This window comes from Dasypus novemcinctus, chromosome 21, assembly GCF_030445035.2.
Source record: "Dasypus novemcinctus isolate mDasNov1 chromosome 21, mDasNov1.1.hap2, whole genome shotgun sequence".
NCBI lineage: Eukaryota > Metazoa > Chordata > Mammalia > Cingulata > Dasypodidae > Dasypus > Dasypus novemcinctus.
In genome coordinates, this window is record NC_080693.1 from 40,587,196 (window position 1) to 40,614,400 (window position 27,205).

General features: G+C 37.5%; 1 protein-coding gene across 1 annotated transcript in view; it reads right to left on the reverse strand.

Moving 5' to 3' along the window:
- Positions 1 to 2,501: 2,501 nt before the first annotated feature.
- The window catches only part of CCT6B (chaperonin containing TCP1 subunit 6B), a 32,466-nt gene continuing 7,762 nt past the window's right edge, over positions 2,502 to 27,205 (reverse strand). Inside the window, exons 6-14 of the mRNA XM_004449400.4 lie at positions 20,924 to 21,034; positions 20,241 to 20,400; positions 18,643 to 18,725; positions 18,264 to 18,360; positions 16,058 to 16,205; positions 6,712 to 6,845; positions 5,302 to 5,404; positions 3,217 to 3,289; positions 2,502 to 2,698 (exon numbers count right to left, since the gene is read on the reverse strand). Of these exons, the coding sequence (XP_004449457.1) occupies positions 2,626 to 2,698; positions 3,217 to 3,289; positions 5,302 to 5,404; positions 6,712 to 6,845; positions 16,058 to 16,205; positions 18,264 to 18,360; positions 18,643 to 18,725; positions 20,241 to 20,400; positions 20,924 to 21,034 (982 nt within the window). The 3' untranslated portion in view covers positions 2,502 to 2,625. The remainder of the gene's footprint in view (positions 2,699 to 3,216; positions 3,290 to 5,301; positions 5,405 to 6,711; positions 6,846 to 16,057; positions 16,206 to 18,263; positions 18,361 to 18,642; positions 18,726 to 20,240; positions 20,401 to 20,923; positions 21,035 to 27,205) is intronic.

A 27,205-nucleotide genomic window follows, 5' to 3' on the forward strand; every position in this document is an offset into this window, starting at 1 on the left:
TGGGAAAAAATTAGCTCTCTACTACATACCATACACAAAAATAAATTCCAGATGAATTAAAGGGCTAAATATGATAACAAAAAATATTAAACTCATCAAATATAGGAAAATATCTTTATAACTTAAGTGGGGAAGAATTTCTTGTAGAAACACAAAAAGTACAAACTAGAAAGGAAAACAACATATTTCAGGACATAAAAACATGTGCATCAAATTCTTCTGCACACTTTCCAAAAGTGAAAAAGAAGCCTCAATCTGGGAGAAAATATTGTGATATATATATATATATATATATATCATACCAATCAGAAACATAAAAAATCCAATAGAAACAAATGGGCAACAATACGAACAGGCAATTTTATAGACTTGGAAATGGCCAAGGGACATGAAAATATGCTCAATTTTACTAATAATCAAGGTAATTGCTATTAAGATGAGATATAATTTTATTATCCTTCAGATTAGCAAAAATTAAAAGAGTAATAATACCAAGACTGTAGTGAAATGGGAACTATGTACACTGGCAAAATTACTAAGTAAATATAAAGATGAGGAGTTCTAAATCCCAGAAATTCCACTTCTAAGTATAATTCCTAGAAAAACTCTCACATGTGCCCAAAAAGACATGTAATTCAATGCTGTGGTCTTTAAAACAATGTAAAATCAGAAATAATGTAAAGTTGCATCCATGGACAAATTTACATTATAGTACAGAAATACACTGCTAATAAATACAACCAAAATGGATGAATGGATAAATATGGAAATCAGAATGTTAAGTGGGAGAAAAAAGCAGCAAAATTTATCCACAGGCAGTTATTACTTAATGGGTGAAGAGTTTCTACTTTGACAGATGAAAAGCTTTAGTAATAGAAGGTGGTGATGGTGGCACAATATTGTAAAGTAATTACTGCCAATGAATTATATAGTTAAAAAATAGTTAAAATGGCAAATTTTATGTTACATATGCTGCCACAATTTTTTAAAAAGTTAAATGATAGTGTAAGCAAAAAGGAAAAGTACATGTATATAATTATATTATTGATATATATTTATATATATATATAATTGTGTGATTATTTCTCATTCTAGATCTGACAGTTTTCACTTTCTCCCCACTCCCTCTCCCCCACCCTGCTGTTTTTGCTGCCTGTGTCCATTCACTGTGTGATCTTCTGTATTTATTTCTCTTTTTGTCTTCTCTTTTTGTTTTTCTCCTTTAGGATTCACCAGGATTCGATCCTGGGACCTCTGATGTGGAGAGAGGCTCCCTGTCAATTATGCCACCTCAGTTTCTGGTCTCTGCTGTGCTTCACCTTGACTCTTCCCTTTGTCTCTCTTTTGTTGCTGCATGACTCACGCAGGCACTGGTTCACCGCACAGGCACTTGGCTTGTTGCATGGGATTGGCTCACCACACGGGCACTGGCTCGCCACATGGGAACTGGCTCACCATGCGGGCACTCGCATGGGCACTCAGCTCGCCATGCATGCGAGCACTCACATGGGCACTCAGCTCGCCATGCATGCAGGCACTTGGCTCACTGCTTGGGCATTTGGCTCACCACATGGGCACTCGGCTTGCCACACAGGCACTGGCTCGCTAGCACAGGCATGCTTTCTCTTCTTCTTTTTCAACAGGAGGCCCTAGGGACCGAACCCGGATCCTCCCCTATGGTAGGCGGAGGCCTTATGACTTGGGCCACATCAGCATCCCATTTATGCACATTTTGAAGCCCATGTGGTGAGCCAAATGCCAATGAGAGTGCCTGCGTGGCAAGCCGAGTGTCCATGTGAGTGTCTGCATCATGAGTCGGTGCCTGTGCAGTAAGCCAGTGTCCACACAATGAGCCAAGTGCCTGTATGAGTGCCCTCGTGGCAAGCTAAGTGCCTGCTTGGTGAGTGCCCACATAGTAAGCCAGTGCCCACATGGCAAGCCAGTGTCTGCATGGCGAGCCGAGTGCCCACACAGCAACCTGAGTGCCTGTGCAGTGAGCCAGTGCCCATGAGTCACGCAGCAAGACTATGATGCAACAAAAGAGAGAAGAAGGGGAGTCAAGGTGAAGCTCAGCAGAGACTAGGAACTGAGGTGGCACAATTGACAGGGAAACTCTCTCCACATCAGGGTTCCCCAGGATCAAATCCCTGTGAATCCTAGAAGAGAAAGATGAGAAGACAAGACAAAAAGAGAAATAGATACAGAAGATAACACAGTGAATGGATACAGACAGCAAAAAAACAGTGGAGCAGGGGAGGGGAGGGGAGGAAAGGGAGAGGAAGAAAAAAGAAAGCAAGAAAACACGTGCTCCTTATTTTAACAAAAAGTTGTCCAAATGGTCTAAGAATTATAATAGATTCTACCTTACGAAAACCATAATAGCATATAATAAAGGGTGAAGAGTTATGATTCTGAGGGGACAATAATTTCCATCATTATTCCCTTACTGTGAAAATATTTCTTGTGTTCCTTACATGTTAATGAAACATTTTTGAGACTGATAAGACCAACAAATACAAACTGCATTTATTGTGTAAAAATTAAGAATGGCTTGGGTTATATAATGGTAGCTGGATGCAAGATGTACTAAACTTTAGCTTCCAGAAGAGTTGATTTTGAACTCATTCACCCTTTAAGAGAAGACATCCCAGCTCGCATAATTTCATCAACCAGGAGAATGTTGGTGGCAATCACTGTGCTGAGGAAAAAGATGACAGCTTGAGTAATGCCTACCAATCCACCCTTATCTTTTCCCCTAGCAATCTTCAGCTATGAAGGATATTTTGTTCTTCAATGATGCTACTGTGAGATTTTATGAGACAAAGCTATTTTGAATACCAACATCGTCCCCTGTATTATAATTTCAACTCCTTTGCTGATAAGGCAGAAGCTTGATTTTACATTCCAGCGAAGCTGAGCTTATTTTCAGCACATCATTTGATTTTTCCCATTACGCATGTAGTATTAATTCAGTAAAGTTTCTTCCTTCCCCTCCCCCTCTCCCAATAAACAATACGATTATCCTTTCCTATAACTTATACTGCTAGAACTAACTATAAAAGGTACTATATCGAATGACAGACGCTAGGCTTAATAACTGGAGATCTTTTTGTACACTTTACAACTTTTCCCACTGTTAGGTGGTAAAAGTAACACATTTTAATGTTATCAATTACGTACTTAAACTTTTTTCTCTTCACGTTAAAACAGACTTACCAAGAGTGAAGAAGTTGTTTTTTCACACAGTAATTATCCCAGACTCCTGCATCTGCTGCTACCATTGGTTCACCTGCAAAGTAAAAATAATTTTAACATTGTGATCTTAATATATTCTAATATTGGTTGGTATATTCTTAGAATAGTTACTAAACCACCAAAATTACTATTGTCAAAGTCACCAATGACCTCTATGCTGTTAAATACAATGGTTAATTCTCAAGCCACATCTATCAGCAGCACCTGACATAGTTGATCACCTCCTCCTGACTACTTTTTCTTCCCTTGTCTTCCAGGATACTACACATTCCCTGGCTTACTTTCATTTGCACTAGTGACTATTCTTTGTCGACTCTGCTTGTTCCCCCTTCTTTCCACCGAGCTCTTAATGTTGATGTTCCCAAAGGCTCAGTCCTGGGCTATTCTCTTATCCATCTACAATCACTCCCTAGGTGATCTCATGGATTTAAACCATCAACACTCTGATGACTCTAAGATTCCTCTCTAGCTCACACCTATTTCAGTCTTACATATCCCACTGCTGTTTACTTGGAAGACTGCAGATATTTCAAACTTAACTTTACAATCTGAATGCTGATATCTTCTCAACTGAACTGTTCTACCCAAGAGTCTTTTTTTTTTCTCTCCCCTTCCCCACCCCCCTAACCCCAGTTGTCTGCTCTCTGTGTCCATTCACTGTGTGTTCTTCTGTGTCTGCTTGTATTCTTGTCAGAGGCATCTGGAATCTATGTCTCATTTTATTGTGTCATCTTGCAACGTCAGCTCTCCATGAGTGAGGTTCCATTCCTGGGCAGGCTGCACTTTTTTCGCTCTGGGCAGCTCTCCTTACGGCGCACACTCCTTGTGTGTGGGGACCCCTGCATGGCAGGGCACTCCTTGAGTGCATCAGCACTGTGCATGGGCCAGCTCATCACACAGGTCAGGAGGCCCTGGGTTTGAACCTTGGACTTCCCATGTGGTAGGTGGATGTCCTATCTGTTGGGCCAAATCCGCTTCCCCCAAGAGTCTTTTCTAATTCAAGTAAAAGTAATTCCAACCTGCTCCTAGCTAGAATGATCCTTTTAAACATAATTAGACCAAGTTACACCTCTGCTCAAAGTTGCTCCCTATTCCAATAGAGTAAAAGCCACATATCCTTAGATGATCGGACCTTTTATTATCTCTCTCACCTCCTCAAAAATAACTAACATTCACTTTTCCACTAGCTATTCCCTTTCCTTATAACACTCTTTCCCCAGATAACCACATGGCTACTCCCTCAGTGCCTATGACTTTTTTCCCTAGATATCTTCTCAATGAGGCCTAACCTGTACCCCCCCACACCTTTAAAACTGAAACCCAGGAAGCAGATGTGGCTCAAGTAGTTGGGCACCATCCAACCATATAAGAGGTCCTAGGTTCAGTTCCCAGGGCCTACAAAAGAAGATTGAGCAAGAGAGTGAATTGACACAACAAGATGACACAATGAAATGATGCAACAAAGAGACGCAATGAGGAAACACATAAGAGACACAACAAGCAGGGAGCAGAGGTGGCTCAGACAATTGGACACCTCCCTCGCATGTGGGAAGTCCCGGGTTCAGTTCCCAGTGCCTCCGAAAAAGAAGATGAGTACACAACAAACAGACACACACAGAGAGCATACAGCTAGTGCAAACAATGAGGAAGGGGATAAAATAAATCTTTAAAAAAAACAAAAACTGCAACCACCTCCCCACTCTCCTGTGCTAGCATTTATGATCATCTTTATTCTACTCTTTTATTTCACAGCATTTCTAAAATGCTCAGGTTAATTGTTTAGGGTCTGTCTGTTTTCCCCAGCTAAAACAAACTCATAAGGGCAAGGATTTTTGCCTGTTTTGTTGTGTGATGAATCCCAAGCTTCATTTAATAAGCACCAATAACTATTTCTTAAATTAATGAAAGTTTCATTTTAAGAAGTTTAAAAGTAAACTAAAAGCACCCAACCTTTAAATATTAAAGTCATCCAAACTCCCACTCCCTTATTATAAGATCTAGCTCTTTTTCTTTATTAAGCAGCTAATTTTTCTTCACCTTTTTTACCTGTATTCAAATCTATGCCAACAAGTTGTTTTGATTCTGAATGCTCAGCCTGAACTTTTACTAGTGTTTCCTGCAGATCATAACCAGAATTCTGAGCAAGAACCTTTAGATATAAAAAGAATAATTAATATATGTATAGAATCCCTACACCTATATATTTGATTATCACATATAAAAAATAAGGCACTACTCTCTAGTTTTGTGAAAATACATCCATAATATACTAATCATAGTGTTCTTAAAGAATTCTATTCTTAATCTAAATTAAATTATTTTATCTATCTAGTAGTTTTATATTTACTATAATATTTACATTTCCTCTATGCACATCACACTAAATTTTGAGGACATTAGAGCTCCTCCACTCCCTCCCCACTACCTTAATTTTCCTCTACGCAAAAGACTTTTAAAAACAGGAAGGAAGGAAGTAGAATGGCATTCTTGCTTCTTCTAGTCCCTCTAGTCACACATCCCCCAGTTTTTCCTAGGAACTTGTGAAAGGAAACCTGCATATTTGCTGTATCTCTGTGTGCCACTCATCTCCATGAGGAGAAACATGACCTGTGGCAACAGGGATGGAAATATCTGCACTCGGAATCAGGTTCATCTTCTAAACCACCAGCTGATGAGGAAAAAGGTACCATCAATGTATATAGTGTTTACCAACGTGTCAACTATAGGATCATTACTTACCTACTTTGCTGCTTTGGGGAAAGAAAAAAATACCCAATTCACAAAGATTCTACAAATTTTGGATAATTTTAGTAGCAATTATTGAGGAGATTCTGCTGGCATTGTTAGAAATGTTTTAATTCACAGGACTGGCATATTTGAAGTAGTTTTTGTGTGTGTGTTTTTCTAAACAGTTCACAACCACATCAGGGCAAAGAAAAAGGAATGGAATTTCTCTGTAATTCTGTTGCCAAATGGAAAAATCTGGTTTGTTTCCTTTCTAGAGGAACAAAATGACAATGACAAATGCAAGTTAGTATTTGAAAGTGCTAAACCCTGAAGTTCTCACCTTTCACAATTTAAAGTGGCAGCACTGGATACCACTAACAGAATAAAGGCCTCCCCAAAAATCTAATTAAATTTTAAGTTCTAAATGTTTCCATTATGATTAGTTAACCATGGATCATTTCTAAAGGAAATTTTTGGACCTACTTTCAAAGAGGCATGCTTTAAAAAACAAAAAGGGGTAATATGGTTGTTTCATGAAGCTTTTACAAGAACTCTGAGCAGTTATCACCAAAGTCTATGTTTCAGCTGTAAAATATCGAGGACACACTTTGTACAGAAATGCAAATAAATACCTTTATTTCTACTCTAATGTTAAATTATATTTGCAATTTGTAATTAAATACCTTTACTGTCTAACCAGTTGTTCTCTGGCCATTAAGATACTTGTACCTTAGGAATAATAAGTAAGGCATCAGCAAAACCTTGGACACCAAGACGAGCTCTTCCTTTTATACTGTGCATGTATGTAACAAGAGCTTCAGCCATTGCCACTTCCACTGCACCAGCCCCTGGAACCACACAACCTATTGGAGGCGGGGGGGGGAGATTGGCAAGACATGCCATATAGAAAAAAACAGAGGAAACAAGCAATAAGCTATGCAAGTGTATTCTATCATCTTGCTTACTTCAAAAATGTATGTAAACATATACTGAAATCAAATTAAGTTGCACAGCTCAGTGATTGCTCCGCTACCTTGTGAAACATCCTGAAGTTATATGCCATTAGATAATTAAAGATAGTAGGTATAGACAACTGGCTATAAACAGCTCTTAACCCATTTCTCTTACCTTTACCTTAGTCCTCTAAGAATATGTTTAAAAGGTAATTATTTACAATGTGGCAGGAGGCTGATTATAGTATTTGATTGAAAAAGAATTTTAGGCCAAGGTAATTTAGCCACAGTTTGGTATGGAATTCTTGGGACTCAATGAAGTATTTGTTTCTCTGTACTGGAGCAGAACCCAAATTGATACCTGGAGATACTTTTAGGTGTTATAATTTTAAGAATAAACTCATCCCAGTCACGTCAGGGTGTTCTTTTGCACCTTCTCATGTGGTTTTATAAGGTATGACTCTTCTTTGGATCAGCAAACATGCTTTGGATTCCCCCATTTTAAAAACAAAACAATGGAATAAGAATTTCTCCTTTTATCTAAAAGCTTTTTCTGTTTACTACCCCCATTTCTCCACTTCACTTAACAATAATCAAAAGAGTTGTTTCCCTATAAGGTGATGACTTCTTCCCCTCTCATTCACACTTATAAGGAAGTTCCTTGTTAAATATTGAATACATAATACAAAACAACACATATATGTATAAGCTGTAAAGAATAAAAATAAAGCAGGGAAGCAGATGTGGCTCAACTGATAGAGCATCCGCCTAGCACATGGAGGGTCCAGGGCTCAAACCCAGGGCCTCCTGACCCGTGTGGTGAGTTGGCTCATGCACAGTACTGCCGCGTGCAAGGAGTGCCATGCCACGCAAGGGCGCCCCTGCGTAGGGAAGCCCCATGTGCAAGGAGTGCGCCCTTCAAGGAGAGCTGCCTTGTGTGAAAAAAGCACAGCGCCCCCAGGAATTGTGCCACAGATGCCGACAGCTGATGCAGCAAGATGACATAACAAAAAAAGAGACACAGTTTCCCAGTGCCGCTTGATAATACAAGCAGACGCAGAAGAACACACAGCAAATGGACACAGAGCAGACAATGAGAGAGGAAGGGGAGAGAAATAAATAAAATAAATCTTTTAAAAATATAAATAAATAAAGCAAACACCCATATACCCACCACCCAACTTAACAGAACACTACTAGTGCCCTTGAAAACCTTCCTGATCCCATTCACCTATGAAAACACAACCTATCAAAATGTGTGGAATGCCACTAAAGCACCTTGAATAGGGAAGTTTATATCACTAAATGCCTAATTAGAAAAGAAAAAGGTCTTAAATCAATGACAGCTTCCATCTTTAAAGACTAGAAAAGGAAGAGCAAATTAAATCTAATATAAGCAGAAGAAGGAAATAATAAAGATCAGAGTAGAAATCAATGAAATATTTTTTAAAACTGAAAAACAATAGAAAAAAAATTAATGAAAACATAAGCTTGTTCTTTGAGAAGATCAATAAAAATCAATAATTCTCTAGCCAGATTCTTCAGGAGAAAAAGGAAGACACAAATGATCAATGTCAGAAATGGAAAAAGGTGACATCACTACAGATGCTATAGATATTAAAAGGATAACACGGGAATGTTATGAATAACTTTATGCCAATAAATTTGAAAGCTTAAATCAGGGTCAGCAAACTTTCTACAAAAAGCTATATAGTAGGCGGCGGACTTGGCCCAGTGGTGAGGCGTCCGCCTACCACATGGGAGGTCCGCGGTTCAAACCCCGGGCCTCCTTGACCCGTGTGCAGCTGACCCATGTGCAGTGCTGATGCGCACAAGGAGTGCCCATGCAGGGGAGCCCCACACGCAAGAAGTGCACCCCGTAAGGAGAGTTGCCCAGCGCGAAAGCAAGTGCAACCTGCCTAAGTATGGTGCCACCCACACAGAGAGCTGACACAACAAGATGACGCAACAAAAAGAAACACAGATTCCCATGCGGCTGACAACAGAAGCAGACAAAGAACGCAGCAAATAGACACAGAGAACAGACAACCGGGGTGGGGTGGGGGGGAAGGGGAGAGAAATAAATAAATAAATAATAAATCTTAAAAAAAAAAAAAAAGCTATACAGTAATATTTTAGGCTCTGTGGACCATACAATTGCTGTTACAACTACTCAATTCTGACATTGTAGCACAAAATAAGCAAATATGTCCAAAATGGAGTGCATCTACTTTGGAGAAAATGTTAAAGTTCTTAACAGAATTTTAGCAATCAAGTCCAACAATATGTTAAGAAGAAAAACACATCATTACTAGATCAGGTTTATCCCAAACATGGATTTGAAAAATCAATATAATTTCACCACATTAAAAAAATTTTAAAGACATTCAATAGCAGGTTTGAACAGACAGATGAATCAGTGAAAAAGGAGACAGGACAATAAAAATCATACAGTCGGGAGTACAGATGGAAAAAACAGAAAAAATTCAGCAGTCTCAGAGATTTGAGTAACAGCAGAAAGTGCACAAAGATAAGTGTCATGGGTGTCCCAGAAGGAGAAGGGAAAAGGGGCAGACAGAACATTTGAGGAAATAATGGCTGAAAACTTCCCAACTCTTATGAAAGTCATAAATGTACATGTCTGAGAAGCTCAAAGTACTCCAAACAAAATAAATCCTAACAAACCTATTCTAAGACACATACTAATCAGAATGTCAAATGCCAACAATAAAGAAAGAATTCTGAAAGGATCAAGAGAAAAGCAATTCATCATATACAGGGAGAGCCTCAATAAGACTAGGCGGTGATTTCTCATCAGAAACCATGGTGGCAAGAAGGCAGTGGTATGATATATTTAAGGTACTGAAAGAGAAAAACTGTCAGCCAAAAGTTCTTTATCTGGCAAAACTTTCCTTCAAAGAGTTTAAAATATTCACAGATAAAAGGAAGCTGAGAGAGTTCTTCAACACGTAATTTAGAATTACTAAAGGGAGCTCTGCAGTTGAAAGGAAAAGACTGGAGAAGGTGGCTTGGAGTAGTGCAAAGAAATAAAGATCATCAGTAAGGGTAACTAAAAGGATAAATTGAGGGAGTGGGTTTAGCTCAGTGGTTGAACACCTGCTTCCCATGTAAGAGGTCCTGGGTTCAATCCCTGGTACCGTCTAAGAAAATAAATAAATAGATGATAGAGATAGATAAATAAATGGACGATAGACAAATAAATGGATGGATAGATGGATAAATGGACAACTGGGTAAATGCAAAACCCAATAGTACTATATCTTCAATATACAACTCTATTCTTCAATTCACAAAAAAATCAGAATATAATTGAACAAGAAAAAGGTATTTCCTGATAACAATGTGCAAAATATAAAGTGGGACAAAAACAACACAGAGAGGAGAACAGAGGGATACGGGAGCAAGAATGTGTATGCTATTGAAGCTAAATTCTTATCTTTTCTAATTAATAGGTTACAGATGTAGGTTGTGTAATATAAACCCCAGGGTAACCACAAAGAAAGCATTTTCAAAATATACAGAAACAGAAATGAGAAAGGAATCAGTCAGATACAACAAAAAAGATAAACTATACAGAAAAGGAGGTTGCAATAAAGGAAAAGAGAGACGAAAAAAGATATGACATACAAAAACAAAAGGACAAAATTGCTGAAGTAAGTACTGCCTTCACAGTAATAACACTGAGTAATAATGGATTAAACTTCCCAATCAAAAGACACAGGAAGGCAGAATGGATTAAAAAATATATATGATCCAACTATATGTTGTTTACAAGAGACCCACCTTAGACTCAAAGACGCAATAGGTTGAAAATTAAAGGATGGAAAAAATATTCCATGTAAACAGTTACTAAAAAAGAGCTGGGGTAGCTATACTAATATCGGACAACATAGACTTTAAGTCAAAAGCTGTTATAAGAGACAAAGAAGCACACTATATATTAATAAAAGGGGAAATCCACCAAGGAGAAATAACAATCATAAATACTTATGCACCTTACTGTGGTGCACCAAAATACATGAGGCAAACACTGACAAAACTTTTACAATAATTGTTGGAGACTTCAATGCGCCACTCTCATCAATAACTAGAGCATCTAGTCAGAAGATCAATAAGGAAACAAAGAACTTGAATAATATGATAAATGAACTAGATATAACACACATATACAGAACAATGCACCCCAAAACAGCAGGATATGCATTCACCTCAAGTGCACATGGGTCATTCTCACATGTTTGGTCACAAAACAATTCTCAATAAATTTAGAAAAATTAAAATCATACAAAGCATATTCTCTGACCATACTAGAATGAAGTTGGAAATCAACAGCAGGTAAGGAACTGAAAAAATCCACAAATATACGGAAGATAAATAACACTCTCTTCAACAGTGAGACAAAGAAGAAACTGCAAGGGAAATCAGTAAATATCTTGAGATGAACGAAAACGAGAATATGATATAACAAAACTTAAGGGATACACTGAGGGCAGTACAGGGAGGGAAATTTATAGCCCTAAATGCTTACATTAAAAAAGAAGAGCTAAAATTAAAGACCTAACTGCACAGCTGGAGGAAATAGAAAAAGAACAGCAGGCTAACCCTAAAGCAAGCAAAAGGAAAGAAATAATAGATTAGAGCAGAAATTAATGAAATTGAGAATAAAAAGAGAGAATTAACAAAACCAAAAGTTAGTTCTTTGAAAAGATTAATAAAATTGACAAACACTTAGCAAGACTGACAAGGAAAAAGGGAGAGAAGATGAAAATAAATAAAATCAGAAATGAGAGGGGGTACATTACCACTGACCCCACAGAAACAAAAAAGATCATAAGAGGATACTATGAACAACTGTATGCCAACAAATCAGACAATCTAGATGAAATGGACAAACTCCTAGAAACACATGAACAACCTACACTGACTCTACAAGAAATAGAAGACCTCAACAGACCAATTACAAGCAAAGATATTGAATTAGTCATCAAAAACCTCCCAAAAAAGAAAAGCGCAGGACCAGATGGCTTCACAGGTGAATTCTACAACACTGCAAGAAGAATTAACGCCAATCCTGCTGAAACTCTTCCAAAAAATTGAGGAGAAGGGAATTCATTCTATGAAGCCAACATCACCCTAATACCAAAGCCAGATAAAGATACGAGAAAATTACGGACCACTATCTCTAAGAGTGATACAAAAATCTCAACAAAATACTTGCAAATCGAATTCAATCACACATCAAAAGAATTATACACCAAAAAAAAGAATTACACACCATGGTCAAGTACGTTTCATCCCAGATATGCAAGGGTGATTCAATGTAAGAAAGTCATTTAATGTAATATATCACTCACATCAGCAAAACAAAGGGGGAAAAAATACATGATCAATTGACACAGAAAAGGCATTTGACAAAATTTAGCATTCTTTCTAGATTAAAAAAAAACACTTCTAAAATAAGAATAGAAGGAAACTTCCTCACATGATAAAAGGTATACATAAAAAACAGCAAACATCATACTCAATGTTGAAAGTCTGAAAGCTTTCCCTCTAAGATCTGGAGCAAGAAAAAGATACCCACTGTCACCACTGTTATTCAACATTGTACTGTAAGTACTCGCCAGAGCAATTAGGGAAGAAAAAAAATGAAAGGCATACAATTTGGGAAAGAAGAAATAGAATTTTCAATATTTGCAGGTAATATGATTCTATATAGAGAGAGTCCCAAAAAAATCTCCAAAAAAGCTCTAGAGCTAATAAATGAATTCAGCAAAGGGGTGAGATAAAAGACCAACACGCAAAAATCAGTAGCACTTCTATACACTAATAATGAGCAAGCTGAGGAGGAAATGAAGAAAAAATTCAATTTATAATAGCCAAAAAAAAAAAAAATCTAGGAATAAATTTAACCATGGATACACAGAAAACTATAAAACATTCATAAAATAAATTAAAGAAGACAAATGAATGGAAGGACATTCTACATTCTTGGTTTGGAAGACTAAATATCATTAAAATGTCAATTCTACCCCAAATGATTTACAGAGTCAATGTAATCCCAATCAAAATTCCAACAGCCTACTTTGCAGAAATGGAAAATCCAATTATCAAATTTCTTTGGAAGAGTGAAGTGGATGTGGTTCCAATGACTGAGCTCCTGTCTACCATATGGAAGGTCCAGGGTTTGATTCCCGGGGCCTCCCGGTGAAGGAGAACTGGCCCAAGCGGAGAACTGGCCCATGCAAAGTGCTGGCCCACGTAGCAAGCTGGCCTGAGCAGCAAGCTGGGCCGAATGGAATGCTGGCCTGCTCAGGACTGCTGGCCCATGCAGGAGTATTGACCCATGTGGCAAGCTGGCCCGAGCAGAGAGCTGGTGCAGCAAGATGATGCAACAAAAAGAGACACAGAGGAGAAACAAAAAGAGACACAGCAGACCAGGGAGCTGAGGTGGTGCAAGAGATTGAGTACCTCTCTGCCACTCCAGAAGGTCCCAGGATCAGTTCCTCAGGCCACCTAAAGAGAAGACAAGCAGACACAGAAGAATGGACAGTGAATGGACACAGAGAGCAGACAAGGAGGGCAGGAGAAAGGTAGGGAGGGAAGGAGGGGGGGGGGAGGGAGGGAGAGAGAGAGAGAAGGAAAGATCCTTTAAAAAAGTTTATCTTTGGAAGAGTAAGGGGCCTTGAATAGCCAAAAACATCTTTAAAAAAGAACAACTAAGCTAGAACTCAAAGTTCTTGACTTTAAAGCATACTACAAAGATACATGGTCAAAAAAGCATGGTACTGGCAAAAGAATAGATATAATGACCAATGGAACTGAACTAAGATTCAGAAATACTCTCACACCTATGGATAATTGATTTTTGACAAGGAAAGAACAGTCTCTTCAACAAACGGTGCTGGGAGAACTGGATATCCATACGCAAAGGAATGAAAGAGGACCCCTATCTCACACTATATACAACAGTTAACTGAAAATGGATCCACATGGTAATATTGAATTACCATATAACCAGGCAATCCCACCATGAAGTATATACCCAGAAGAAATTAAAGCAGAGACTCAAACAGATATTTGCACCCATTTTTCATCAGCATTATTTTCAATTGCCAAAAGATGGAAGCAACCCCAAGTGTCCATCAACCAATGACTGGATAAACAAAATGAAATATATACATATGTGGAATATTATTCAGTTGTAAAAAGGAATGAAGTCCTGATGTATGTGACAACATGGACCTTGAGGACATTATGCCAAGTAAAATAAACCAGGCACAAAAAGGCAAATACCAGGGAGCAGATGTAGCTCAAGCAGTTGCTTTCCACAGGGGAGATCCCAGGTTCAGTTCCCAGTGCTACCTAAAATCAAAAACAAAAAACAAAAAAGCAAACAAATGAAAAAAAACAAGTCAGGGGAACTCAGTGTTTGAGCACTGGCCTCCCACATATGAGGTTCTGGGTTCAATCCCCAGCACCGATACCTCAAAAAAAAAAAAAAAAAAGACAAATACTACATGATCTCACTGATAGGAACTAATGATAATAAGCAAACTCTTGAGTTAAAATCTAGAATATAGGTTACCAGGGGATAGACTGGGGTACAGAATGGGGTGCTGATGCTTAATTTATATGAATTTCTATCTAGGTTGATTATAAAGGTTTGGAAATGGATGGTGGTAGGAAGACATTATTGTGAGTATAATTAACAGTGCTGAAATAAGAATGTGAATATGGTTGAAAGGGGAAGTTTTGGGTCATATATGTTGCTAGAATGAAAGTTAGAAGATAAAACATGGGACTGTATAATACAGTGAACCCTGTTGTGAATGATGTACTGGGTTAATAGTACAAGTGTAAGAATGTTCTTTCATGAATTTTAACAAATGTATGACACTAATACAAGGTGTTAACGGTTTATAGGAAAAAATGCACCTAATGTAAACTAGGGATTATAGTTAACAGTACTATTTTAATATTCTTTCACAATTGTAACAAAGGTACCATACTAATGCAAAGTGTCAACAATAGGGGAGTATACGGGAACATTGTAACTTTTTACAGAATTTTCTGTAAACCTCCTTCTCTAATTAAAAACAATAATTTAAAAAAAAAACAAACACTACAGCTAAGACCATACACAATGAAGAAAGACTGACTGCTTTTCCCTGAGATCAGGAACAAGGAAAAGATGTCCACTCTCTTCACTTCAATCAACATTGTATACAATATAATTGTTTATGTAGACAATCCAATGCAATCTGCAAGAATGCAACTAAAACTACTGAATGAGTTTAGCACTGGATCATAATATTATGTTTATTCTCTTGAAAAAATGCTGCTAGCTTTCATCAAAAGTAACTATAGAGGGAAGTGGACTTGGCCCAGTGGTTAGGGCATCTGTCTACCACATGGGAGGTCCACGGTTCAAACCCCGGGCCTCCTTGACCCGTGTGGCGCTGGCCCATGCGCAGTGCTGATGCGCACAAGGAGTGCCGTGCTCTCTGTGTCCATTCACTGTGTATTCTTCTGTGACTCCTTCTATCCTATCAGCGGCACCGGGAATCTGTGTTTCTTTTTGGTGTGTCATATTGTGTCAGCTCTCTGTGTGTGCGGTGCCATTCTTAGGCAGGCTGTACTTTCTGGGAGTCCCCTACATGGGGGACACCCTTGCGTGGCATGGCACTCCTTGCACGCATCAGCACTGCACACGGGCCACTTCCACACGGGTCAAGGAGGCCTGGGGTTTGAACTACGGACCTCCCATGTGGTAGGCGGATGCCCTATCCATTGGGCCAAGTCTGCTTCCCATATGATGTTTTAACTGCTTTTACCTTCATTTTAGGTTTTAAAAAAAACAAATTTCTAAAAATAAAAAGTGACACTAAAGTATGAATTTGCTTTTTCATTTCATAAACAACTGTTAGTTAAATTGACAGTATACTATTAAGAATATTCCCAAAGAAAAACCTTACCATCCAAACGAGAAATTCAAAGTCAAATTAGAGACTAGTAATAATCACATCTTACATCTACCGTAATAGATCTATTACTACTTAGAAAATAGATAAGGTTCACCTCTATCACAAAAAAGAGCTTACCATCTTCAATCGCATTTTTAACAGCACGAAGCCCATCTCTTATGGCATCCTTGATTTGTGTGAGTGTATGCTTATTTGGTCCTTTAATTAACAAGGTGACAGAGTGAGGGTTAACACAACCCTCAATAAAAGTGAACTTTTCTTCACCCTAAAGGATAATATAAGAAGACATAACTTTAATATTTAATGTAGCTATGAAATCAAGACTAAGTTTACAATATTAGATTGGTGCAAAAGGAATTGTGGTTTCAGACCGTGAAATTTAAATCATCATAACTAGACGCAAACACACTGTATTAGTCAAAATAGGAACCATTACAATCAACACATTTTTGCTGATGAGAAATATATTTGTTGTTGATTCCTATAGCATAAACATCTGTGCTCCAGGATTCAACGAACTCTTGGAAAGCATTTTCTGCATCCTGCTGGTTATGGACACATTTTCCCTGCAAAAAGTTGTCAAGATACTTGAACAAGTGGTAGTCATTTGGTGAGAGGTCAGGTGAATATGATGGATGAGGCAAAACTTTTTTTTTAAAGATTTATGATTTTTTATTTATTTCTCTCCCCTTCCCCACCGCCTCCCCAGTTGTCTGCTCTCTGTGTCCAATTGCTATATGTTCTTCTGTGACCACTTCTATCCTTATCAGCGGCACCAGGAATCTGTGTTTCTTTTTGTTGTGTCATCTTGCTATATCAGCTCTCCATGAATACGGCACCATTCTTGGGCAGGTTACACTTCTTTCGCGATAGGCAGCTCTCCTTACAGGGCGTGCTCCTTGCGCCTGGGGCTCCCCTACACAGGGGACACCCCTGCGTGGCACGGCACTCCTTGTGCATATCAGCACTGCACGTGGGCGAGCTCCACATGGGTCAAGAAGGCCCAGGGTTTGAACCACAGACCTCCCATGTGGTAGGCGGAGGCCCTATCCACTGGGCCAAGTCCACTTCCCGAGGCAAAACTTTATAGCTCAATTCATTCAACTTTTGAAGTGTTGGTTGTGTGATGTCTAGTCAGGCGCTGTTGTGGAGAAGGATTGGATACTTTCTGTTGACCAATGCTGGCTGCAGGCATTGCAGTTTTTGGTGCATCTCATCGATTTGCTGAGCACACTTCTCAGTTACAATGGTTTCGTCAGGATTCAGAAAGCTGTAGTGGATTAGACCACTAAACAGTGACCATGACCTTTTTTTGGTACAAGTTTGGCTTTGGGAAGTGCTTTGGAGCTTCTTCTCAGTCCAGTCACTGAGCCGGTCATCACCGTTTGTTGTATAATATCCACTTTAAATCACACATCACAATCCAATCCAGAAATGGTTCATTATTGTCAAGTAGAATAAGAGAAGACAATACCTCAAAATGATGAATTTTTTTATTTTGGTCAGTTCAAAAGGCACCCACTTATCAAAATTTTTCACCTTTCCAATTTGCTTCAAATGCTGAATGACTATAGAATGATTGCTGTTGAGTTCTTCAGCAACTTCTTGTGTAGTTTAGGAGGATCAGCCTCAATGATTGCTCTCAACTGGCTGTTGTCAACTTCCAATCGCCAGCCACTACGCTCCTCATCTTCAAGGCTCTCGTCTCCTTTGCAAAACTTCTTGAACCATCACTGCAATATATGTCTGTTAGCAGTTTCTGGGCCAAATGCATTGTTGATGTTGAGAGTTGCTGCTGCTGCTTTACGACCCATTCTTAACTCAAATAAGAAAATCGCTCAAATTTGCTTTTTGTCGAACATCATTTCCACAGTCTAAAAATAAATATAAACAGCAAGTAAAACAAAGCGAGAAATGCACATTAAAATGATGTATAACATAACCAGATTTATGAATGTATGCCAATACCAAATGGCAAATTTCAACAATGTAAAACCACAATTAGTTTGCAGCAACCTAGTAATAGAACCTAATTTTTATGTGAATTTTTCTTAACACAAACACAACTAAAGATAATGTTAAAAGTAGCTAAATTATAGTTGAATCTTGACAAACATTTAGGTAAATAAATTGCAAAGTCTGTCCTGTGAGTTATTTAGAACTCAAAATGCCAAGCCTGAATTAAAAGGTTTAGTGATAAAAAAAAAAAAAAAAAAAAAAAATTTTAAAAATAAAGACAAAAAAAATCATTAAAAAATAATAATAACCATTTAAAAAAAAGGTTAGTATTTACTTTATAATCACTGCTCTCAGAAATACTCACTAATGTATACTCATACACAAGACCAGCATGTCCCAAGCAATCTGCAGCAAGATCTTCAAAAGAATTCACAGCCATTCCACCACAAGCAAGAGACAGTCTGAAATTACACATAACTCAGAAGACAGTATAGTCATAATGTTTCTAAAATCCGTTTTAAGAAGATGAAATCTTCCTTGTATGTCAAAACAGTCCTGAGGTATGTTAACAACCTTGACATTTTGACAGTTCAATTATTTACTGAAATTACTATTTTGTAATTATTTTGTATTATTTAACTATTTTGCTCAAGAAGATTTACATGAAACTAAAAGGAATCACATGGGGTAATTTCAAATAAATCTGTTAAAAACTCAGGACACATAATTATCTATAAGCTTACCTTTCCATATTTCTTCTTTTAGCTCTGCGAAGAGCAACTATGCCATGTTTTGCAAGAGCATCTAAGGAAAATGGATCAATTCCCTATAATCAAATTAACATAAAAGTAGGAAGCAAGTTTTAGGCCAGTAGTTCTCAAAATCTTTTGGTCTCAACACTGCTTTACACTCTTAAAAATTATTAAGAACCACAAAGAGCATTTGTTTATATGAACTATCACTATCAATATTTACCATATTATAACTTAAAACTGAGAAATTTAAGAAGTTATTAATCCATTTAAAATAATAACAAACCCATTTCAAGAAAACATGAACATTTTAATAAAAATTTACTATAATTTCAAAAAAAATAGTGAAAGTAGTGGTATTATTTTACACTTTTTCAAATCTCTCTAATGTCTGTCTTAATAGGAGACAATTGAATTCTAATATCTGCTTCTGTATTCAATTTGCTGCAATTATTTTGCTTTGGTTGGGATATACAAAGAAAATATGGCTTCAAACGGATATGCACTGGAAAAGAGAAAAGTATTTTAACAGGCTTTTTAGATAAATTTGGATATTTTTATTTGACACTATACAAAAACCCAGCAAGTGATAGTTTCTAAAGGGTAGCTTCAATTTGGAATATGGAACAATAGTAATGAACATTTTATACTCTTGTAAAATCTATTGGTCTATCTTACATGTTGAGTGGATTATTAATCCAGAAATGATTTCATAAAACCATGACTTTTATTGTCATTTGGAAAATATTGGTTCATTGAGTTAGGCAGAGCTTCCAAACATTGGCACATTTCATGGTTAAACAATATTTTAAAAATCACATTTGTTAATATCACACTTGATGTTATCAGAAAAATCTTATGTATTGGAAAGCTGTCAAGTTCACAGTGAGAGATACAAGTTTTCCAAAATTCTAATTTTCACTTAAAAGGTTAAATGGCAAGAAATACTGTTAGTTGATTTCCTTGAAGTGACAGGATCACTTCATTCCTTTTTGAGAAAACATCTATCAAATACTCAAGTCTAAATAAAGACAGTTTTTGTCAGTCATTCTTTTAAGTAAAAATGGTGTTCCATGAAAAAGTGGCCAGTTTAGCTCACAACTCAAACAACTACACAAGAGTTTTCCTTCAAGACAACCATCATATTTTGGTATACAGAAGTGCTTTGTATACTTCACATTTCATCACACAGAATATTAAAAGAATGCATATTTAAGGATCAGAATTTAATAAAATTAGTAATTTTACTGCTTTGAGATATTCTTAAATGAAACCAGCTTTTTTTTTTCCTTACTGCAAGTATGTGGTAGTATGGCAGTAAAGAATGCAATGACTCCAAGTAGAGTTTGGTGCCACTGTTTGATTTGCACTAAAGAGCCGGCAGTTTTACCCACCTTTGTTTTTTCATTATCAATGCAAATGTCAATACAAAGAAAAAAAAAGCATTATTATTATTATGAAAATAGTTTTGACCTCATGTACTCCCTGAAAGGGTCTTACTGACTAGACTCCCAGGGTTCTGCAGACCCTACTTTGAGAAACAATGAAGAACAATCAAAAATAATTAAAATCTAAACATTCTTTCTCACCTTTTGATTAATTACAATAAATCCTTTGTTGGAATGAGCACAGACTTTGTCTTTCAGGTCTATTATTTTTTGTACTCTATCATCAATAAATTTCCTTTCAGCTTTTACTAATTTTTCTTTCTCTTCTGCAGTCTTATAAAAGAAACCAGAGCTCACCTCTCTAAAAGATTAATAAAAAAAGCTAGTAAAGGCAGGGGGAAAGAAAAGGAAAAGGGAGAGTCTATACTAAACATTTACGAATGAGAAAAGAGGGAGCAGATGTGGCTCAAGCAGTTGCTCGCCCACCTCCTACATGGGAGCCCCAGGTTCGGTTCCCCATGCCTCCTAAAGAAGATGAGCAAGACAGCAAGCTGATGCAATGGGCTAGCATAGCAAGCTGATCCAACAAGATGACACAAGGAGACACAACAAGAGACAACAACCAGGGAGCATATGTGGCTCAAGCAATTGGACACCCTCCCACATGGGAGGTCCTAGGTTGGGTTCCCAGTGCCTCCTAAAAGACCAAGAGCAAACACAGAGAGCATACAATGAGCAGACAGCAAGTACAAAACAACAGGGGATAGGGGATAAAATAAATAACATAAATCTTTAAAAAAAAAAAAAAAAAGAGTGGGGAAAGAGATTTAAAAACACTTAGAAAAAATTATTTCAAGAAGTTAGAAAAAAACTGACATACTTACGTTTTTTCATATTCTAGTGATACATTGCAAATAAGGATATATGCATCTTCTACTCGCTTCTTCATATCTGGATGACGGGCACCATGATCCAAAACTAATCCTCTGATCAATCTATTAAAAATATGTAATGTTTCTTACTTTTAATAGACACTCTAAAGTTAGGTATAAAATTAGAATTATACTCCTAAAGTTGTAACAAAACTGCCATAGCCCATATTGTTTCTTTGCACCAACTTTAAATCAAATATAGGATTAGTGAAATTAAGAAAGAGAAACTACTTTAACATAGTGTGACTATTATATCACAATGAAAAATCAACACAGAATTATTCTCTATGTGGCTCAAACATATGCCACAGCTGATCAAGTAATGAAAGAGAGGTATACAATGTGTTTCTTAGGAACATTTGTTCAAAATAACTATAGAGTACAGTAAAAAACTGTTAACTTGGATGTCCAACAATAGGGTAATGTTCAGGAAATAATGACCCAGCTATTTAATGGTCCTGAAAACTACGTAATAACATGAAAAAATATTTACCACAGTTTCTGATAAGCACAGAATAGGTTGCATATAAAGCATGATTAGGGAAGCGGATGTGGCTCAATCAATTGGGCTCCCATCTACCATATGGGAGGGCCCAGGTCTGCATCCCAGGGCCTCCTTGTGAAGGCAAGTTAGTCCGCGCCCGCAGAGAGCTGACGGCCAGTGCCCGTGGAGAGCTGATGATCCGCACCCGCAGAGAGCTGGTGCAGCAAGATGACACAACAAAGGGAGACACGCGGACACCGAAGAAAGCACAGCGAATGGACACAGAGAGCAGACAGCAAGCAAGTAGTGGGGAGGGGGGGATAAATAAATAAATAAATTTTTAATCTTAAAAAAAAGCATGATTATAATTATTCTTTAAAATAATAAACATCTCAGCATTAAAAAAAAGAAAAAAGGAAACTAAGAGTGGGGATTATGCGTGGGTGGTAGGAGTATATATGATTTGTTGGCTGATTTATCTGTTTTCTAAATGTTCTTTCAAGAGTAAATATTTTTATAGCTTTATAAAATTCATATATCACTTTGAGGGAAAGACATTTCTACTTATTAATCTTTCATAATCAATGTTTGTTATACAGTAAAGAAATAATTTTTGAACTAGTTAAACATACTAATAAATATAAGTCTTCAATTTTTTTTTTTGGAGGTACCTGGGGATTGAACCCAGCACCTTGTATGTGGGAAGCAGGCACTCAATCACTTGAGCTACATCCATATCCCTCAAAATTTTAATCTAACTAGATTATTTCAACTTTTAACTGAACGTGAAGATATTTTATTTAGAAAGAAACAAGCAAATTATATTTTCAATACTCTTCACTCTTCAAGCCTCTCTCACACCTCTCTCCTCCCTCCTCACAGTAAATAATCTTGCTTCTTTGAGAAAAGAGAAAAACTGTCTAATCACCATAGCTACCAATCTTCCTGCACTTGAACTGAACCTCCTATTTCTACAGATGAAGAGCCTATGTACCTATTTAAGGTGAACCCCTTTAATCCCTTGTGTACTTTCCTTCTCTACTCCTGCATTGTCCCCTATTCCCCTACATTATCAATTATTCTGGCCATAGCACTCTCATCAGCAAATTTGCTGTAATAATTCGTACCTTTAAAACAAAGGGTTCTCTGTCAACCCTATTCCTATATTCTCTTTTAGCTACTACCTCCATTTCTCTACTCCCCTTTATAGCTAAACTCACTTCTTCCCTTACAATTCTCTGGAGTCTACCTTTAATTTGACTTCCCCTGCCCCGCTGTCTGCTCTCTGTGTCCATTTGCTGTGTGTTCTTCTGTGTCTGCTTGTATTCTCATTAGGGAGCTCTGGGAACCAATCCTGGGGCCTTCTGGAGTGGGAGAGAGGCGATTACTCTCTTGTGCCACCTCTGTTCCCTGTTCTACTACGTCTTCTTATTTTCTCTCCTTAGTGTCTCTTGTTGTGTCACTTTCACCTTGCTGCACCAGCTCTCCACGTCAGCCGGCACTCCTGTGCGGGGTGGTTTTTTCCCACGAGAGGAGGCATTTCTGCATGGGCCGGCACTCCACGTGGGCCAGTTCACCACGATGCCAGGAGGCCCTGGGCATCGAACCCTGGACCTCCTATATGGTAGACGGGAGCCCAACTGGTTGAGTCACATCCGTTTCCCTAATCCCCCTTCTTTACTGAACCAGCTCTCATGAAAACCACCAAAAAACTAAGTATTTTCCAAATCTAAAGGTCAATTCTCAGTTCACAACTTAAACTTTAAGCAGCAATGTGACTTAACTGGTTATTCTCTCCTTGAAAAACTTTTCTTCTCTTTCCTTCTGGGGCAAATAACTTTTTGGTTTTCCTTCCATCTCTTTAATCACCCATTCTCTGTCACTTTTGCTGAATCACCCTCATCTTCTCAAACTCTAAATCCTGGAGTTCCAAGGGCTCAATCCTTAAAATCTCTTTTCTCTATCTATATTCACTTCCCAAGTGATATTATCTCTCATGGTTTTTAAATATCATCTATACACTAATGACTTGCCTCTATATATTTCTAGCCCAGACCTCTACTTTGAATTCCAAACACATTTATCCAACTCCTATTCCTACTCAACATCTCCATGTGCATGACTAACAGGCATCTCAAACATAAATGTTCAAAACTGAACTGTTATTTCCCCAGATCTGCTCCTGCCAGATTCTTCTCCATCCCAAGAAATGGCACCTCCACTTTTCCAGTTGCCTGTGACAAAAACCCAAGGGACATTCTTGACCCGTTTCTGTCGTGCTCCACATCAAATCATAAACAAATCCTACTGCTTCTTCCTTCTAGGCATACCCTGATCCAAACCATTTTCATCTCTCACCAGCATTACAATAACGGATTCCTGACTAGTCTCCTGCTTCTGCCCTTGCTGCCCCACCTCCACCACTTAGCTACCACCATACTCTCTAGCCTATTCTTCACACAACAACCAGAGTTCCTTCTGAATTAAAAATCAAGAACTTGTTACCCTCAGTTACTGTAGGCTCCATTATTTGGGCCAACCCTACCCATTTTTTAAAATGCTAGATTAAAATTTTTTTAAAAACTTAAAACACAGAAGAGCTACAAGATAATAAAGAATTACGAGGTCAAACCTGAAAAGAAAACAGAAAGCCAGGAGGTAAGTAGATAAATGCAAGGCACTTTTATCCTGACAATCCAGGCAAATCTGACAATCCAGGCAAGTCTGAACTTTGTTTAAATGATCCTACAATGAGAGGAAGACAGAATTAAAAGCCCAGGGTTCATCCAGTGTGGAGAGTCTAATGATGGGAGACCCTCTTCACATTAAGTTGGGATCCCAAAGAGCTGCATGCTCAGGATATAAAACGGGGAATGTAAACAGAAGTGACCAATCCTTACGTGGACTTGTAGTGAGAATTCACATCAACTGGATAGTCTAAAAAACCAAAGCAGTGAATTTAATTTAAAGTAGTCCCTAGGCTTTTTGCAGCAGCAAATGTAAATCCTCTCTGCAGAAAGAAAGACCTTCATCCTAGGCCTCAAATTATTTCTACTTTTTTCAAACATAATTAACGGTATACGTGGAAACAAAGCCTGATAAGTGGGAACCAGCAAAAAACAAAAGACACCAGAAACTGACAAGGTAAAACTTTAGATATTGTAATTATCATACCTGAACTATATGTATAAAGAAATAGAAGGCACGTTTGAAAAGACGTGCAGAGAAAAGGAAATCTTAAAAATTGACATGCCACATTTTAAGTAAGAATCAAATAGAACTTCTAAAAATAAAGGCACATACACACACATATAGTAAATAAAAATTCAAGGAGAACATCCATGCATGTCACAAAATAGCAGCACTGTTCATAATAGCCAAAAACTGAAAACCATCTAAATGCCCATCAATAGAATGAATTAATAAACTGTGGTATATTAACATGATGAAATACTAAACAGCGTTGAGAATGGTCTATGAAAACATGCAAAAATATGGAGAAAACAATACTGAAACAAACAATATTGAATGAAAGTAGATGGACACAAAAGAGTATCTACTATATGATACCATTTATAAAGTACAAAAACAGGCAACATAATCTATGCTATAGAAATTCAGGTTACTCTAGGGAGTATAATAGCTAAAAGGGAACATAAAACAGGCTTTTTAAGGGTCTGGTAATGTTGTTTCTTGATGAGTGTTGGTTACATGGAGGTATAGTGAAAATTCTTCATGCTTTACCTTTAAGAATTGTACACTTTTCAGTGTGTATATTTAATTAAAAAGCTTTTTTACATCAGGGGATTGGTTTTCAAATAGATTAGATATTGTTTAAGAATTAAACAATTAGTGAACAACAAAATAGATAACAGAAATTACTTTGAATGTCATACACACACACACACATAAGATGGAAAATTACCAAAAAGGGGGGGTTAAGAGACATGGACGACAGGTAAGAACATCAAGCACACCTTTAATTGGAAAAGGGGAAGAGAGAAGATGGGAGAGAAATAATGTTTAAAGAGATAATGGCTGAGAATTTTCCAGAGCCAAATGAAAAACATCAAACCATAGATTCAAGAACAGCAAATCCCAAGCAGGAGAAATAAAAAGAAATCCATACCTAGACACATCATATAAAAGTATAAAATACCAAAGACAAAAAGAAAAATCCTAAAATCACCTAGCTAAATAAAGATTATCTTCAAAGGATTAAGAACAATATAATAGAAGCCAAGACTATGGAACAATACCTTCAATGAGCTGAAAGAAAATAACTAACAACCTAGTATTCTATACACAGTGAAAATATCAAAGAATAAAAATGATATAAAAACATTTCAGGCATGCAAAAATATAAAGTATGACTCCAGCAAATCCTCAGTAGAAGAAATTCTACAAGACGAACTTCAGGCAGAAGGAAAGTGATCCTAAACGGAAGGCTGACATGCAAGAAAGTGTAAAGAGTAAATCTTTACAAACACTGACTATTTGTAACAATGATAATTTCAAGTGGAGGTTTAAAAAACTAGAATTAGGCCGCAGACTTGGCCTAGTGGTTAGGGCGTCCATCTACCACATGGGAGGTCCGCGGTTCAAACCCCGGGGCCTCCTTGACCCGTGTGCAGTTGGCCCATGCGCAGTGCTGATGCGTGCAAGGAGTACCAGACCACGCAGGGGTGTCCCCCACGTAGGGGAGCCCCATGCCAAGGAGTGTGCCCCATAAGGAGAGCCACGCAGCGCGAAAGCAAGTGCAGCCTGCCGAGGAATGGTGCCGCACACACGGAGAGCTGACACAGCAAGATGACGCAACAAAAAAAGAAACACAGATTCCCATGTTGCTGACAACAACAGAAGTGGACAAAAAAGACGCAGCAAATAGACACAGAGAAGAGACAACGGGGGGGGGGGCAAGGGACGATAAATAAATAAATAAATCTTGGGAAAAAATAGCAGGAAAAAAGGAAATATAGTCACTATATATCCTGCAAGCATTTTTTAAAAATGAGATTATTTTTGAACACTTGATGACAAATTCCTGGAAAAACAATACTTACCAAAATGCACAACAAGCCCCATCCCAAAAGCAAGGAGTATCTTCAACTGCAAGCCAAACAATTTCATTCTTATGCCCCATAATATCTATATCCTTTCTCATCCTAAAGCAGTCAGAGTGGACATCATCCCAAATCCCTCAAGATTGAGGAATGAACAAAAATAAGGGGGAAGTATAACTACTTGTGTTAACCAAGCAACTTGTAACACTGATATAAAAAATTTTCAAATTAAAAAAAAAGAATAAGTAAAAAACATAAATAGTCCTACAACCACTAAGAAAATTACATAAGTAATCAAAAATCTTCCCATAAAAACTCTTCAGGACAATCGGACTTTAATTAAAAAGGAAAAAAATAGGAAGAGGGAATCTACATATTACGGGAGATTTAAGAGACATATCAACCAATGCATTTGGATCCTCTTTCAAGCAAAACTAAATGAAAAATAATATATGAGACAACTGTCTAAACTAGAATGCTCATTGGATATGAAATAGTATTAATGAATTACTAATATTATTTTTAGATGTCTTTTGGATATGTTAGATTTTAAAAAGTGGGGGGGAGCTTATCTTATAGACAGATACTGAAGTGTTTACAGTTGAAATACAATGTTGGTGTGGGAAGAGGAAAGGTAAAGATATATATAAAACAAGACTAGCCATATATTGAAAACTGAGGAAGGTG